At 43.8% G+C, this 13,351-nt stretch overlaps 1 protein-coding gene across 1 annotated transcript; it reads right to left on the bottom strand.

The window, feature by feature from the left end:
* Nucleotides 1-2,465: 2,465 nt before the first annotated feature.
* Nucleotides 2,466-11,861, bottom strand: ZNF140 (zinc finger protein 140). Its single transcript, XM_081113922.1, has 5 exons — nucleotides 11,436-11,861; nucleotides 9,884-10,010; nucleotides 9,392-9,487; nucleotides 6,212-6,395; nucleotides 2,466-3,389 (listed from the first exon to the last, which is right to left on the bottom strand). The coding sequence occupies exons 1-5, from the start codon at nucleotides 11,505-11,507 to the stop codon at nucleotides 3,374-3,376; spliced, it is 495 nt and encodes a 164-aa protein (XP_080970048.1). The 5' UTR covers nucleotides 11,508-11,861; the 3' UTR covers nucleotides 2,466-3,373.
* Nucleotides 11,862-13,351: the final 1,490 nt, after the last annotated feature.

Raw genomic sequence — 13,351 nt, 5'->3', positions numbered from 1 at the left:
ACAATGCCATAATTGTTACTTCTATATTGAGTGTTTAAAGCATAACTCCATCCTAAACAATTATGGGGGAAATTTTGTGAGTGAGAAGCTCTGTGAAAGTTACGAATATGCTAGAGCACTGTGGTATCTCCCAAGAACTCAAACAGCACAAGAATAGTATACATGCTCCAAACATGGAATACACTTCAAACCTAAGATGCTTCCTATACATAACAATTTCAAATGGCAGAAAATTCCTATGAATGTAATAAAAATAAAACTTGTCATCATTCATTCCTTAAGCAACAGGAGCAGTCTCCTATTGGAGAGAAACATTATGAATGTAATCAGTATGGAAAAGCCTTCAGAAAGATTCCTAATTTTATTTTGCACAAGAGAAGTCACATGGGCAAGAAGCAATATGAATGTAAAGAATGTGGGAAAGTCTTCAATGATTCCTCAATCCTAAGGAGACATGTAAGAACTCACACTGGTGAGAAACCCTACGAATGTCATCAATGTGGGGAAGCTTTTAGTCAAAAAACACCTCTTAAGGCTCATTTGCGAACTCACACCAGAGAGAAACCCTCTCTGAGTGTAGTCATTGTGGGAAGTCTTTTGGAACAAGTTCTTACCTTGTAATGCACAAGAGAATACACACTGGGGAGAAACTCTATGAATGCAGCGATTGTGGAAAAGCCTTCAACACAAGCTCCCACCTTAAAGTTCACAGGAAAATACACACTGGAGAAGATCTTTATGAATGCAAGGACAGTGGAAAAGGTTTTAGTGGTCTCTCATCCCTTAAAGTGCATGTGAGAACTCACACTGGAGAGAAACCCTATCAATGTATTCAATGTAGAAAAGCCTTCAGTCAGAGTTCTTCACTTACTATACATAAACGAATTCATACTGGAAGATAATCCCTGTGTTTTGAATGTGAAATTGCCTTTTTTATTCTCTTAAGATGAATTGCAAGCTCATTATTTCATTCTTTGTTCTCTAATATAAGCATTTAAGGCTAAATATAGTCCTCTAAATACTCCTTTAGCTATATAACACATATTGGTCTATGTTATTTTGTTTTAATTCTAAGTGTTATACATTTATTATGACTTTTAGATTCATGGCTATTTAGAATTATGTATTTGTAATATGTGCAGTAAGGTTTTCACTTACCTTCTTATTGATTTCTAAGTTAACTGCATTATGTTTAGAATATCTGGACAGCCCTAAAACTCAGCAAATGTCCCATGGGAGAGAACCACCTGTACATCTGAGGCTCCTCACTTTCCTTATCTGCCAACCTCAACCTCAAGTGACCCCTAAAACTTTTGTTTTGTTTTTTAAATATATTTTATTGATTTTTTACAGAGAGGAAGGGAGAGGGATAGAGAGTTAGAAACATCAATGAGAGAAAAACATCGATCAGCTGCCTCTTGCACACTCCCTACTGGGTATGTGCCCGCAACCAAGGTACATGCCCTTGACTGGAATCGAACCCAGAACCCTTCAGTCTGCAGGCTTATCCATGGAGCCAAACCGGTTAGGGAACCCCTAAAACTTTTGTGATTTCTTTTTCCCCCAAGCTCACATTCAAAATCAGGAAATGCTTACAAGGGCAAAATAGCATGTGATTACCAGGTTACCTCAGCAGGGTTTTCCTTCTGGAATATGGTTCATCTAGTCCTCTGCTTCCACAGCTCAGGGATGCCTTTGAAAATGATTTTTTATATTTATCTGCTTTACCTAGTTGCTTTCTCAATACTGCATCCCAACTTGAAGCAGACTTTTTGAATATATTATAAATAACAGTTAAACTCAATCTCATAATAACAACATTGCATTCAGTTGAAGGGGTAATAGTGATCAGCTGTAACCATATTTAACACACACAGACATGGCTGCTGCATCTAGGAGTGTGCCAATGTTGAAAGTCATTCAGCTGTCCACTTAGTTTGATTGTATCCAAGATAATTACTCAAAAGGTAAGCTCTAATTCAGACAAGGTATCACAAGGAGTCATAATCGAGGACAGGTACCCTGTATTGTGTGAATGATGACTGAATGTGCTCTTCCATGGGGGACAGACATGTGCACTGGGAGAGTGATGGTGACATAGTGTGTGGATAATTGAATAAGCATGACAACAACTTAAGAAAATCCGGTAACTGTCCAGAGGTATAATAGCTGCAGTCCTGAGTCTGTTTCACATGAATTTCTCACACCTTGACTATGCAAACTTAAGATAACTGTATGTCTGAAATACAAACGTCTTACACTACATAGATCAAAATGGTCTAACTGGGTATTTACCCCTTCACATGTATTGACACAGTCACACTATATATCACCACTATTTCTCCATTGTAACAGTACAATACAAATTTGAACTGAAATATTATAGTATACAAATAATTTGAAGGACATCATCATATACTTTTCTACTGCTGGTTGCTTTTTTTTTTTTTTTAATCTTTATTGTTGAAATTATTACATAGGTCCTCCTTTTTCCCCCATTAACCTCTTCCAGCCCGCTCCTATCCTCCTCTCCCCCACCACAGTCATCATTAATGTTTCTATCTCTCTCTCCCTCTCCCTTTCTCTCTGAATAAAAATATATTTTAAAAAATAAAGTGAGAAAAAGAATGATGGGAGGTTACTTTAGATTAGGCAACAAAGGCCTTGTTGGGGTCCAGCCCCAGCAGGTCCAGGGGTTCCCAAAGGTGTGGATGGAGTCGGTGAAGAAGGAATGACATGGAGGCAGCGTTCAGTTGATCATCACAGCCAGGTTCCCCTCTACTGCTGGTGCTTTTATATCTCAATGTGTCTGGCCACTGTTATTAAATTTCATCTTAAGAAAACAAGCTAATTTTGTCTTCTACCTCTGGAAAGCACCACAGCTTATAAAAAACGTCTTAAATATGAAAAAAATGTAACAGATTTATGTGCTAAAATCGAGTGAAAGAAAGCAACTATGAACCTTGACAGCATCTTCTTGCAATGACAAATAAAGCACACTGTATAAACAAAAACGTCCACAGTCTACTTTCTTTTTTCAGTGGCGAGAGTGTTTTGACATCTCTTTTACTTATACATATAGGAATTATCTGTATTTTAGCTTAAGTAAAAATCATAGTCCTTATCTTCTGAAACATCTTACCACAAATTAAGGAGAGGAATTTTTGAAAGTTATGTTGTTTAGAATGGTGTTGCATGAAGGAAAGAGAAAGTTATTATTTTTGATAACATGACTCAGGTAATATATCTGTGAGCTGAACTACCTGTAAAGGCACTTCCTGCCTGATTGCCTTTCACTTACCTGATCTTAGGCCTCTTGTCACTTTGTTTCCATCACTCTTTCCCTTGCTCCAGTAAGGAGGTCACATTTGGTTTAGAAAGAGAAAGTCCTGCTTACAAGAGAGAAAATAGATACTTCAAAATATTATAGTTTTACTCAGCTCCAGACCCAATCTCTTAGTAAACAGAGGAAAAGCTATTACAAGAACAAGAGCAGGAGGAAAATGCATCCACTTCCCTATTCTACCCATTTTTAATCATCTCAAGAACATGGAGCAGGAGTTCAGCCAGGCAATTTGGAGCCCAGCCCCTAATATTTCCTATGGAAACAGTAAAGATGCCTAAATTCAGATTCTGACTTTGAGGGAATGATACCCCCCCCCCATAGTTCTCCAACACTACATTCCCATATGAATTATTCTGGATGGGATCTAGTCAGCCCCACTCCTCCTGAGAAGTCTGTGGCCACATCACTCAATGTTATAAACCTCTGAAATGATAAATACATTCTTGTTCACCAGAACACCCCCCCCCCACCACTCCCCAACCTCACATGGTGCTGGGAAAGTGGCAATGCTGGCCACACTATGGGAAAGGGAGGGTTTGTACAACAGAATTGTTCTGGTCAAGTTTGAGGCGTTAGGTCATTCTAGACAAGTAATTACTCAGCAACAGCTATGTGTTCTGTTGTCACCCTGAATGGGAAAGAAAAATGCTAGCCTCTCGTTTTGTGAACGATTTACATACATGAAACAACAAATGAGGCACTTATTCAAGTACTAAACTGCACATTACACACACTAGATGTGAGGAAAGTTCTTACAAGAGGCAGTCAGTTGCTTTAAAGATAGGACATTAAAAAATGGGCAAGGTGTACATAGAAAGTGAACATAATATGATTTATTTTCACAAGTATGGACTTACAAAATAAATGTTCTCACTGTAAATGCAACAAAAGAGGAAAACTACCTTGGCATTTTCCTGTGTTATAACTTACATTTATTTCTGACTAAGACATGTCTAGTCAGATTCAAGGATAAACATGAGTTAGCATAACCTTAAATCCAAACACTATCTCAGTTAAAACCATAAGACACCTAAAAATGTTCCTACGATTGTGTATGTTTCCACAAAAACACATTCCTCTTGCTGATGTCAATATTGTGAGAGTTGCATTTTCAGAATCATATATGATATGGGGGGGGGGGAAACTCAGCAAATATCAGATTAACTATAAATCAAAAGATTTATTTATAGCTCTTTTGAATATGCTTTTTTTTAAAAAAAAAAAAAAAAAGCAAAACAAAGATTCCCTCTGTAATTAAAAAAAAAAAAATTTCCCACACTGGTATTTCCTCCAGGACTTCCCAGAACTCCAAGGTTTTCCTCTACCCATTATAATGGTGCCCCCCATATAAGTCTATACATTTTAAATTTTACATAAAGTCAACCTATAATCAATCCATTTATAGGGTTGATTTTTCTCCTTAAGAGTATTTTAAAATTTAATAAAGATTGCATGGTACATGAAGGCATTCCCAAATCCCTGCTTGTATGTATGACTGCTGCATTATGAATTTTGTGATGTCCGGGAAAAAGCGCGCCTTCACCCATGCATTCTGTCATGCTGGAACTGACAAATGCAGAACGAGAGCTAATCTCTAACTAAAAGCTTTCTCATTTGCATTGGACTTGTATCTATCCCTTTCCTGGCAGGAATTTATAAATGTCGAGTAAGGAAATCCTACCAGAGGAAGAGTCTTCTACATATTGAGTGACTGCACTCTCTAACATTTCAAAAAAAAAAAAGGAAGCTTTAATGGCTTTCCCACATATTCCTGGATTTTTCCTCCAAGCATGGATCACATGTCTTCATATTTCAACATATTCACATAAGGCTCTGAAATCAAAGTAAGGCCTTAGCTGCTATATTTTTAAATGCAAACATGCTTAGGTTTTCTCACCAGTAGGAATTCCCTGGTGTTCGGTAAGGATTGAGTGGTAACTAAATGAATTTTCATATTCACAGGGATTTTCTAGGCTGTGTGTTCTCTGATGTTTGGCAAGGTTTGAGCTCCAGCTGAAGGATTTATTGCACACCTTACATACATAGGGCCTCTCCCCAGTATGAGTTATCTGATGTAGAATGAGGGAAAAGCTCCGATTAAAGGTTTTGTCACATCCAGTACAGGCATAGGGTTTTTCTCCGGTATGAATTTTCATATGTTGTATGAGGGATGCGTGCCAAGTGAAAACTTTGCCACATTCATCACATTCATAGAGCTTCTCTCCAGCGTGGATTCTCTGATGTTTAATAAGGAAGGAGTGGCAACGGAAGGCTTTCCTACAGTCAGTACACTCGTAGGGGGTTTTGGTCGTATGAATGCTCTGATGTCGGGTAAGGTGTGAAGAACGGCGAAACGCCTTCCCACATTCACTGCATTCATAAGGTTTCTCTCCAGTATGTGTAATCTGATGACGAATGAGTTCTGAACCACTGCTAAAGGCCTTCCCACATTTCCTACATAAATACTGTTTCTTTCCTATGTGAATTCGCTGATGTCGAGTGAGGTTTGAGGCACGGCTAAAGGCCTTCCCACATTCAGTACATTCATAGGGTTTCTCCCCAGTATGTGTTCTCTGGTGCTCAATGAGGAATGAAAGGTAACTGAATGTTTTACTACAGTCCTTACACTCATGGGGTTTCTTTCCAGTATGTATCATCTGATGTTTCACAAGGTTGGAGATCTGACTAAAGGTTTTGCCACATTCCTTACATACATATGGTTTCTCTCCTGTGTGAGTCCTCTGATGTAACACCAGGGAAAAGCGCCGACTGAAAGTTTTTCCACATTCATGGCACCCATAGGGCCTCTCCACAGTACTGACACTATGTTGAGTCAGGGCTTCTTGACGAGAGACTGTCACTTGCCTGATACATCCCTGATTTCTTTGTAGCATCTCAGTAACATCTTCGTATTTCCAGCCTCCTTTAGAACTGGAATGTTCAGGGCCTTGGCTCAGATTATTTTCCTTTATCAAATACTGGGATAAGTCATCTTCATATATGACATTTTTTGGAGAAAACTTTCTGATCTCGCTATTTGACTCTGAAACTGAAAAAAACAAAGCAATGTTTCTTATTTTCTGTATTGAGTGAAATAAAAGCCATTTGTCCTTTTTTAATGAGGATTAAAAGGAAAAACCTTATTACTTCATTGCTTTCATATTTGTCATAAGTGACTTTGAAATCTAAGCATTCTGCCCAGAAATTCAGAAGACATCAAAGAGAGGAGAGATTTAGGTGAACAGGGAGAAAGATTAAATGTCAGTGAAGGAAAAATACAACTCTGAAGAAGGTAAGTAGTTGGGAAGGAGAGTTGTTAGTCCTCCTCACTTCCAGTTACTTGCTGCCAGAATGATGTGAGAACAAAAACATTATAATGCCAATAAAGCTGCAAGTGCTCCGCAAAGCCCACCAACACACCAGACTGTTCCCCCAGCGCCTTTGGAACATCTCACAGCAACTTACTCTAAATAAATGATTTCTCTGAAAACCATCTTCTATGATGCTCACTCTAACTCTTCTTTCCAAACTGATATCTGAAGCTTAAGTTTGGGATAACAGTCTTTCTATCAGATGGTTTTAATACACAAACTTAAGCCCTGATTTTCTCAAGGCTAATTTTTGTTTTGTTAATCCTCACCAGAGGATATTTTTTCCAATGACTTTTAGAGAGTGAAAGGGAAGGAGAGGGAGGAGAGGACCGAGGGGGGACAAGGGAGCGAGAGAAACAAACATCGATGTGAGAGAGACACATTAATTAGTTGCCTCCCGCATGTGTCCCAACTGGGGACTGGGATCAAACCTGCAACCCAGATATGTGCTCTTGAATGGGAATCGAACCCAAGACCCTCTGGTGCATGGGCCAACGCTCCAATCATGGAGCACACCGGCCAGGGCACAAGGCTAAATTTTAAAGAGACTTTAACACTTGGGGGGAAACCGAATTTTAAAATAATATGTTTTTTAAATGTATATACTTTCTTATACCCTTACTAGAGGCCCAGTGCACGAAATTCATGCACTTGGGGGTGGGGTGTCCCTCAGCTTGGCCTGAGCCCTCTCGCAGTCCAGGAGCCCTTGGGGGATGTCTGACTGATGGGGAGTGGGCCTAAGCCAGCAGTTGGACATCCTTAGCGCTGCCACGGAGGCTCCCACCACCACCGCTGCACTCACCAGACGTGAGCCCAGCTTCTGGCTGAGTGGCGGTCCCCCTGTGGGAGCACAATGACCACCAGGGGCAGCTCCTGTGTTGAGCGTCTGCCCCCTGATGGTCAGTGCACATCATAGAGGCTGGTCATTCTGCTCTTCGGTCAATTTGCATATTAGCCTTTTATTATATAGGATTCTTATGGACTATGTAGGGTTAAAAGTCCATGGTGTACACAAGTTATGCTCAAATATCTCCAGAAAAAATATATACCAAATGATTTCAAAAATAGAACAAAATGTTAGCAGTAGGTAAACGTAAATAAAAACATATGGGTATTCTCTCTATTAGCCTTACAACTTTTATGGAAGTTTACACATTAAAAAATTCATTTTTCACCCTAGTTAATTTGGCTCAGCGGGTAGAGCATCGGCTTGCGGACTGAAGGGTCCCAGGTTTGATTCTGGTCAAGCGCGTGTACCTTGGTTTCAGGCTCCTCCCTGGCCTGGGCCTTGGCTGGGGCATGTGCAGGACGTAACCAATTGATGTGTTTCTCTCACATAGATATTTCTGTCATTTCCTGTCTTCCACTCTCTCTCAAAAAAAAAAATAGTGGAAAAATATCCTCAGATGCGGATTAAAGAAAAAAAAATTCATTTTTCACCCAGCCAGCATGGTTCAGTGGTTGAGCATCAACCTATAAATCAGGAGGGCACGGTTCCATTCCAGGTGGGGGCGCTGCCTGGGTTGCAGGCTCGATCCCCCACTGCGGGGCGTGCAGGCAGCAGCCAATACATGGTTCTCTCTCACCATTGATGTCTCTCTCTCTCTCTTCCTTCCTCTCTGAAATCAATGGAGATATATTTAAAAAGAAAAAAAAATTCATTTTTCTATAACATAACTTTGACATTTATTTTGTTTGGAGGGAATGCTGTCTTATTATCACCAACTGTAAGTTTCTAGGGATAAGTAAAAAGACCTCGTATTTCTTTACTATGTATCTAAGCAATGAACTTTTTCTGATCACAGATGACACCACTGTCTATGCAATGAATCAGAAAATAATGTACTAAAAATTTTTTGGAACTAATAAATGATTACAGCAAGATTGCACAATACAAAGTTAATGTACAAAAGTAAAAACTTTTCTATATACTAGCAATAAACAAATGGCATTTAAAAACACATTACTATTTACCTTTAGCAACCCCAAAAATGAAATACTGAAGTTTTAACCTAACAAAACATATATAAGATTTATATAAGGAAAACTTATTAAAATGCTGATGAAAGGTCTCAGGGAAGAAAATTCAAATGGAGAGGCAGTCTATTCATAAATAGGAAAACTCAATATTATCAAGATGCCAGTTCTTCCCAACTTGATCTATATATTTAATGAAATCCACGTAAAAATTATTTTATTCATCTCAACAAACTGATTCTAAAGTCTATAGAGAGAAGCAAATGACTATATTGATGAAGAACAAAGTCAGAAAACTAACACTACCTGACTTCAAGTCTTATTATAAAGCTACAATAATCAAGACAGTGTAGTACTGGTGAAAGAAAAGACAAACAGATCCATGGAACAGAGTAGAGAACTCAGAAGCAGACCTGCGGAATTATAGTCAGCTGTTCTTTTATGGAGGAGCAAAGGCGACACAAAAGTGCAAAAATAACCTTCAATAAATAATACTAAAAAAACCCTGCACATCCACATGCATATAAATGAATCTAGACACAAACCTTACACACTTCACTAAACTTGAAGCTCACAGACTACATGCAATGCCCACCTAAAGGTGATACCCGTTTTTTTCTTTTTCTATCTTTTTGTTCATGGGCTGCAGAGACAGACACACAGGAAGTGCACAGCAGAGGGACACTAACGCACTCACCGGAAAAGAAATCTGTTCTCACATCTCCTTTCCTCAGCCAGGGCTCTTTCCCTTGCTCCAGTAAGGAAACCACATCTGGCTTGGAAATGTTAAGACCTGCTTGCAGGAATAAAATAAATTCACAATTAGTTCTTGAATCCTCAGAAAAGAGGGACCATTAAAAGAAATGTCAAATGTAAGTATGAAAGGTGTCTGAAAAATTAGGTGGTGTCACAATGCCCGTCTTAAAATCGAGTAATAACCCCTCGACACGGACTACAGTGAGGTGAGGACCTGAGGAAGGAGGGCTGGGGGCTGGGTGCAGGTGGGGAAAGGGGGGAAATTGGAGACATCAGTAATAGTGTCAATAATAAAAATAAAGTTTAAAAAATTAAAACCCCCACAACCTAACTTAAAAAAATAGCACACCTCCCTTGGGACTATTCAGCAGTTAATGAAGATTCCCAACACCACCTACGGGCAAGCTCCAACTGAAGGAGGTGAGGAACTCACCCAGGGAGACCAGGTGGCCGTAGTTCTCCAGCATGACGTGCCGGTAGAGGTCTCGCTGAGCAGGCCCAAGCCATGCCCACTCCTCCTGGGAGAAGTCTATGGCCACGTCTCTGAATGTCACTGACCCCTGAAAGGACAGACAGGTGTCTAACAAGGGCAGCAAGGCCCCGCAAGGCCCTGACCAAGGAGGGAAGTGAGCGGCAGCGAGGAGGGTGGGCAGTGTAGGTGGGAGCAGCAAGGGGACTTTGCAGGATTCTCGGTGGTCACTGAGAGTGTACCTAAGAGTAGAGCTGGTTTGCTTTGCTGTATAATGGAGAAAACGAGAAAAAAACACACCATCTGATATGTCCTGACATATTTTACAATTTTGTGAAAGGTAAAGGATTATACATGTGAACAACATGGATTTCCGGCTTTGGTTGTAAAAACTCGTCATGAACGAATAGTGAAGACGATTCCTTTGTGTTTAGTAGTCAATGGCTAGTGTCCTTAATACCAGCCTCTTCTGACATGATTTGGCAAGAATTTCCTTCTTACAACAACTGGCTGCGGCAGGCGGCGGCAGCGCCCTAGGAGTGCGGCGTGGACCCTCCGGCTCCTGAAGAAATGGCTGTGAAACTCAGAGAGCAAGGAGGGTGCGTCCCGACGGATCAGGGCCTCCCCAGGCGGACGGTGCGGTTGCCCTCGGGGTTGGACGGAATAAGAAGGCCCTGGCTGGGCACCACCTGAGTGGCCCATGGGACTGTCAGGCATGAAAAGGGACGTCAAAAGGTCCCACACTAGCAGCCCCAAATGGGTGGAGCGTGACAGGTTCTACTTGGCACTGAACAGGATTGTTTTCCGTGAGAAGGATGCGCGAGCCACAGAGCAAGAAGCTCTTCCTGAGTAAACAGGGACTGGCGACTCGGGTGAAGGTGGACGCGCCGGCAAAACTCTGGACTTGGACACAAGCATGACAAGAAGTGAGCGGGCAGTGGGCCTATACACAGAGGGACTAACGCGATGGCTGGCCTTGTTCGCCTGAGCAGAATGATGGCCAGCCAGCCACCTGCCACCGAAACAGCCAGTGCTCCGCGCTACGTACGCGGGGTCCCGTCTGAAAAGTGAGCTCCGGGTTCAGAGCTTTCCCCTCGCTCCGGCCGGGAGCGGGTCGCGCATGCGCATGCCCAGGAGCGCCGCTAACCAGGTGCTAAGGGACCCCAGCTTCCGGCTTAGCGGCCGGGGCGGGCGGGGCTGACACTGCGGGTCCGGGGGTCGCCCTCTGAGAGCAGATACAGATGCTGCAGGTGGACGCTCCGTGTAAACATGGTGAATAAACGAGTGAGAGGCCGCTGGAGCAAGACACACCGGATCCAGCACTTTATTGAGAGAGGAGGCACCAGCACAGCTGGCTGCCAGTTCAACCCCCAAACACTCCTGCCCACACGGCCCTGGCTTCCCGTCCACCCGCCTGCACCTCCTACGGCCCAGGCCCAGGAGAGGAGCGGGGGCGGGAGCCCCTCAGGCCTGAAGTCACCGCGTCCCTCGGGAGAAGAGAGGAGGCGCCGCTTACCTGAGACATGGCTCCTGCGGGCCAGGCGCCAGGAACCGGGTCCCGCCTCAGGAGGTTCCCGTCGCTCCACATCCACCCGCCTCGTCACACGGGGACTCGGACCACAGTAGCCGGGGCGCCCGCCAGGGCTCCCCTCAGGCCAGGAGTCCAGCCTGACCTGCACCCCTACACCTGCTCCTTTGCCGGGGCCACAGGACTGCACTTCCTCTGCGATTCCGGCAGCGTGGGCTCCGGGCTCCGGACGGTTAGAGCCCAGGCAGCAGGCGGGGTGATCCCGGCGAAGGCGGGTTGGGCGCCTTCCCCTACCTCCGGCCCAAGAAGCCTAGACCCCACCGGGCGTCCTGGAGTCCAAACGGCGCCTTCCGGAACCCCCGGACCAGGCCGCGGGCCCCGACAACTGCACTTCCCAGGATCCACCGCTGCCTCAGCGCGCGTGGGAGGAAGGCTCCCTGTCACACACTACAACTCCCACAACCGCCCAAGTGCGGAGAGAAACAACGGGCCTCAGACAACTACACTTCCCAAGACACACCGCGGTCTCAGCGACCTGTGGAAAGAAGGATCCCCGTTATACACTACAACTCCCAGAACGCCCCACGTCCTCAGAGAACTACACTTCCCAGGACACATCGCGGCCCCAACGCTCCGTTGAAGTCAGACATTCCATCACACACTACCACTCACAGAACTCCCCACGCCAGCAGAGACAAAAACTGGGAGCCTCAGACAATTGCACTTTACGACTCACTGCGCCTTGGCACGCTTCAAGAAAAAAAGGCTCTCAGTCACACACAAAAAGTCCCGGAACGAAGCAGAGTCTGAGACGTCAGTCTCCAGACAACTACATTTCCCACGATACACAGCGGCCTCAGCGCAGGGGAGTATGGCACCTCCAGACAAAGGCCATTGTCCTCGGGCAACTAAAACTCCCAGAACGCTGCGAGGCCCCAGCATCCTGAGCGGCAAAGCGCCACCTTCACATAACTACAATTCCCAGAACCCACTGCAGTCCCAGTACGTCTACGATTTCCAGCTTCATGCAACTATACTGTGGCCTGAACGCATGGCCTAACTACGAAAACAATTTGGAAAAAAACGACTTTATTGTGTTGCTTCACTCTATTTTCACCCCAAATGGAATGACTCCCAATAGGGTGAATTTGCTTTACAAAAGAGCTTGCTTTGCAGAGGGGTTAATTTCAAGTGGAAAACCTGTAACTGGCATTCCTCCCCTGGGAGGACTGGTATTCCCAGAGACCCTCTTGGCCTAGCTACCAGGGGCTGGAAGCGACAGGTCCCCTCCCCCCCCCCCCCCCCCCCCCCCCCCCCGCAGATCTGAGGTGCGGAAGAACAGGTGATTCTGGGGGCCACTGTTTGGAATCAGTGATGACCTATCACCATTAGCAGTGACCCTCCAGCGACTTGTGCTCCTGATCCCCAATGGCGACAAACTTCATTGACAGAGAACAGAGCAAGTTTCCTATTTCATTATCAGCTACAGATATCACATGGAAACGTGTTCAGGGACCAGAGGTAAGAAAAGGAGCTGCTGTCTTTGAGGGGGTGTTTGACACATGAGGATGAGGCAGGGTTGCTGTTATACCACAGGGCAGAGAGGAATATGGGTGGGTTTAGTGGATCCACTCAGGTGCTTCTTGGCTTCCTCGCCCAGTCGTGATAGTAAACGGATAAATCAAGTCGGGAATGAGGAGGGCACAGTGACTAGGACTCAGTAATGAGAATCGGGTTCATGCCACCAAGCGGGACAATCACTTATTTTCCAATCACTTCACAGCCAACGAACCCCAATAAACACCCTGCCCCCTACATTTTATCACATTATCTGCTTCCAGAGAACCCACTTATGACTTGTATGAAGAATATTTGGATTATAAGAAACACAACTTGAACCACCT

The sequence above is a fragment of the Myotis nattereri genome (genome assembly GCF_964212035.1).
Source record: "Myotis nattereri genome assembly, chromosome: 19".
Classification (NCBI taxonomy): Eukaryota; Metazoa; Chordata; class Mammalia; order Chiroptera; family Vespertilionidae; genus Myotis; species Myotis nattereri.
This window is presented reverse-complemented; position numbering and strand designations above follow the sequence as displayed.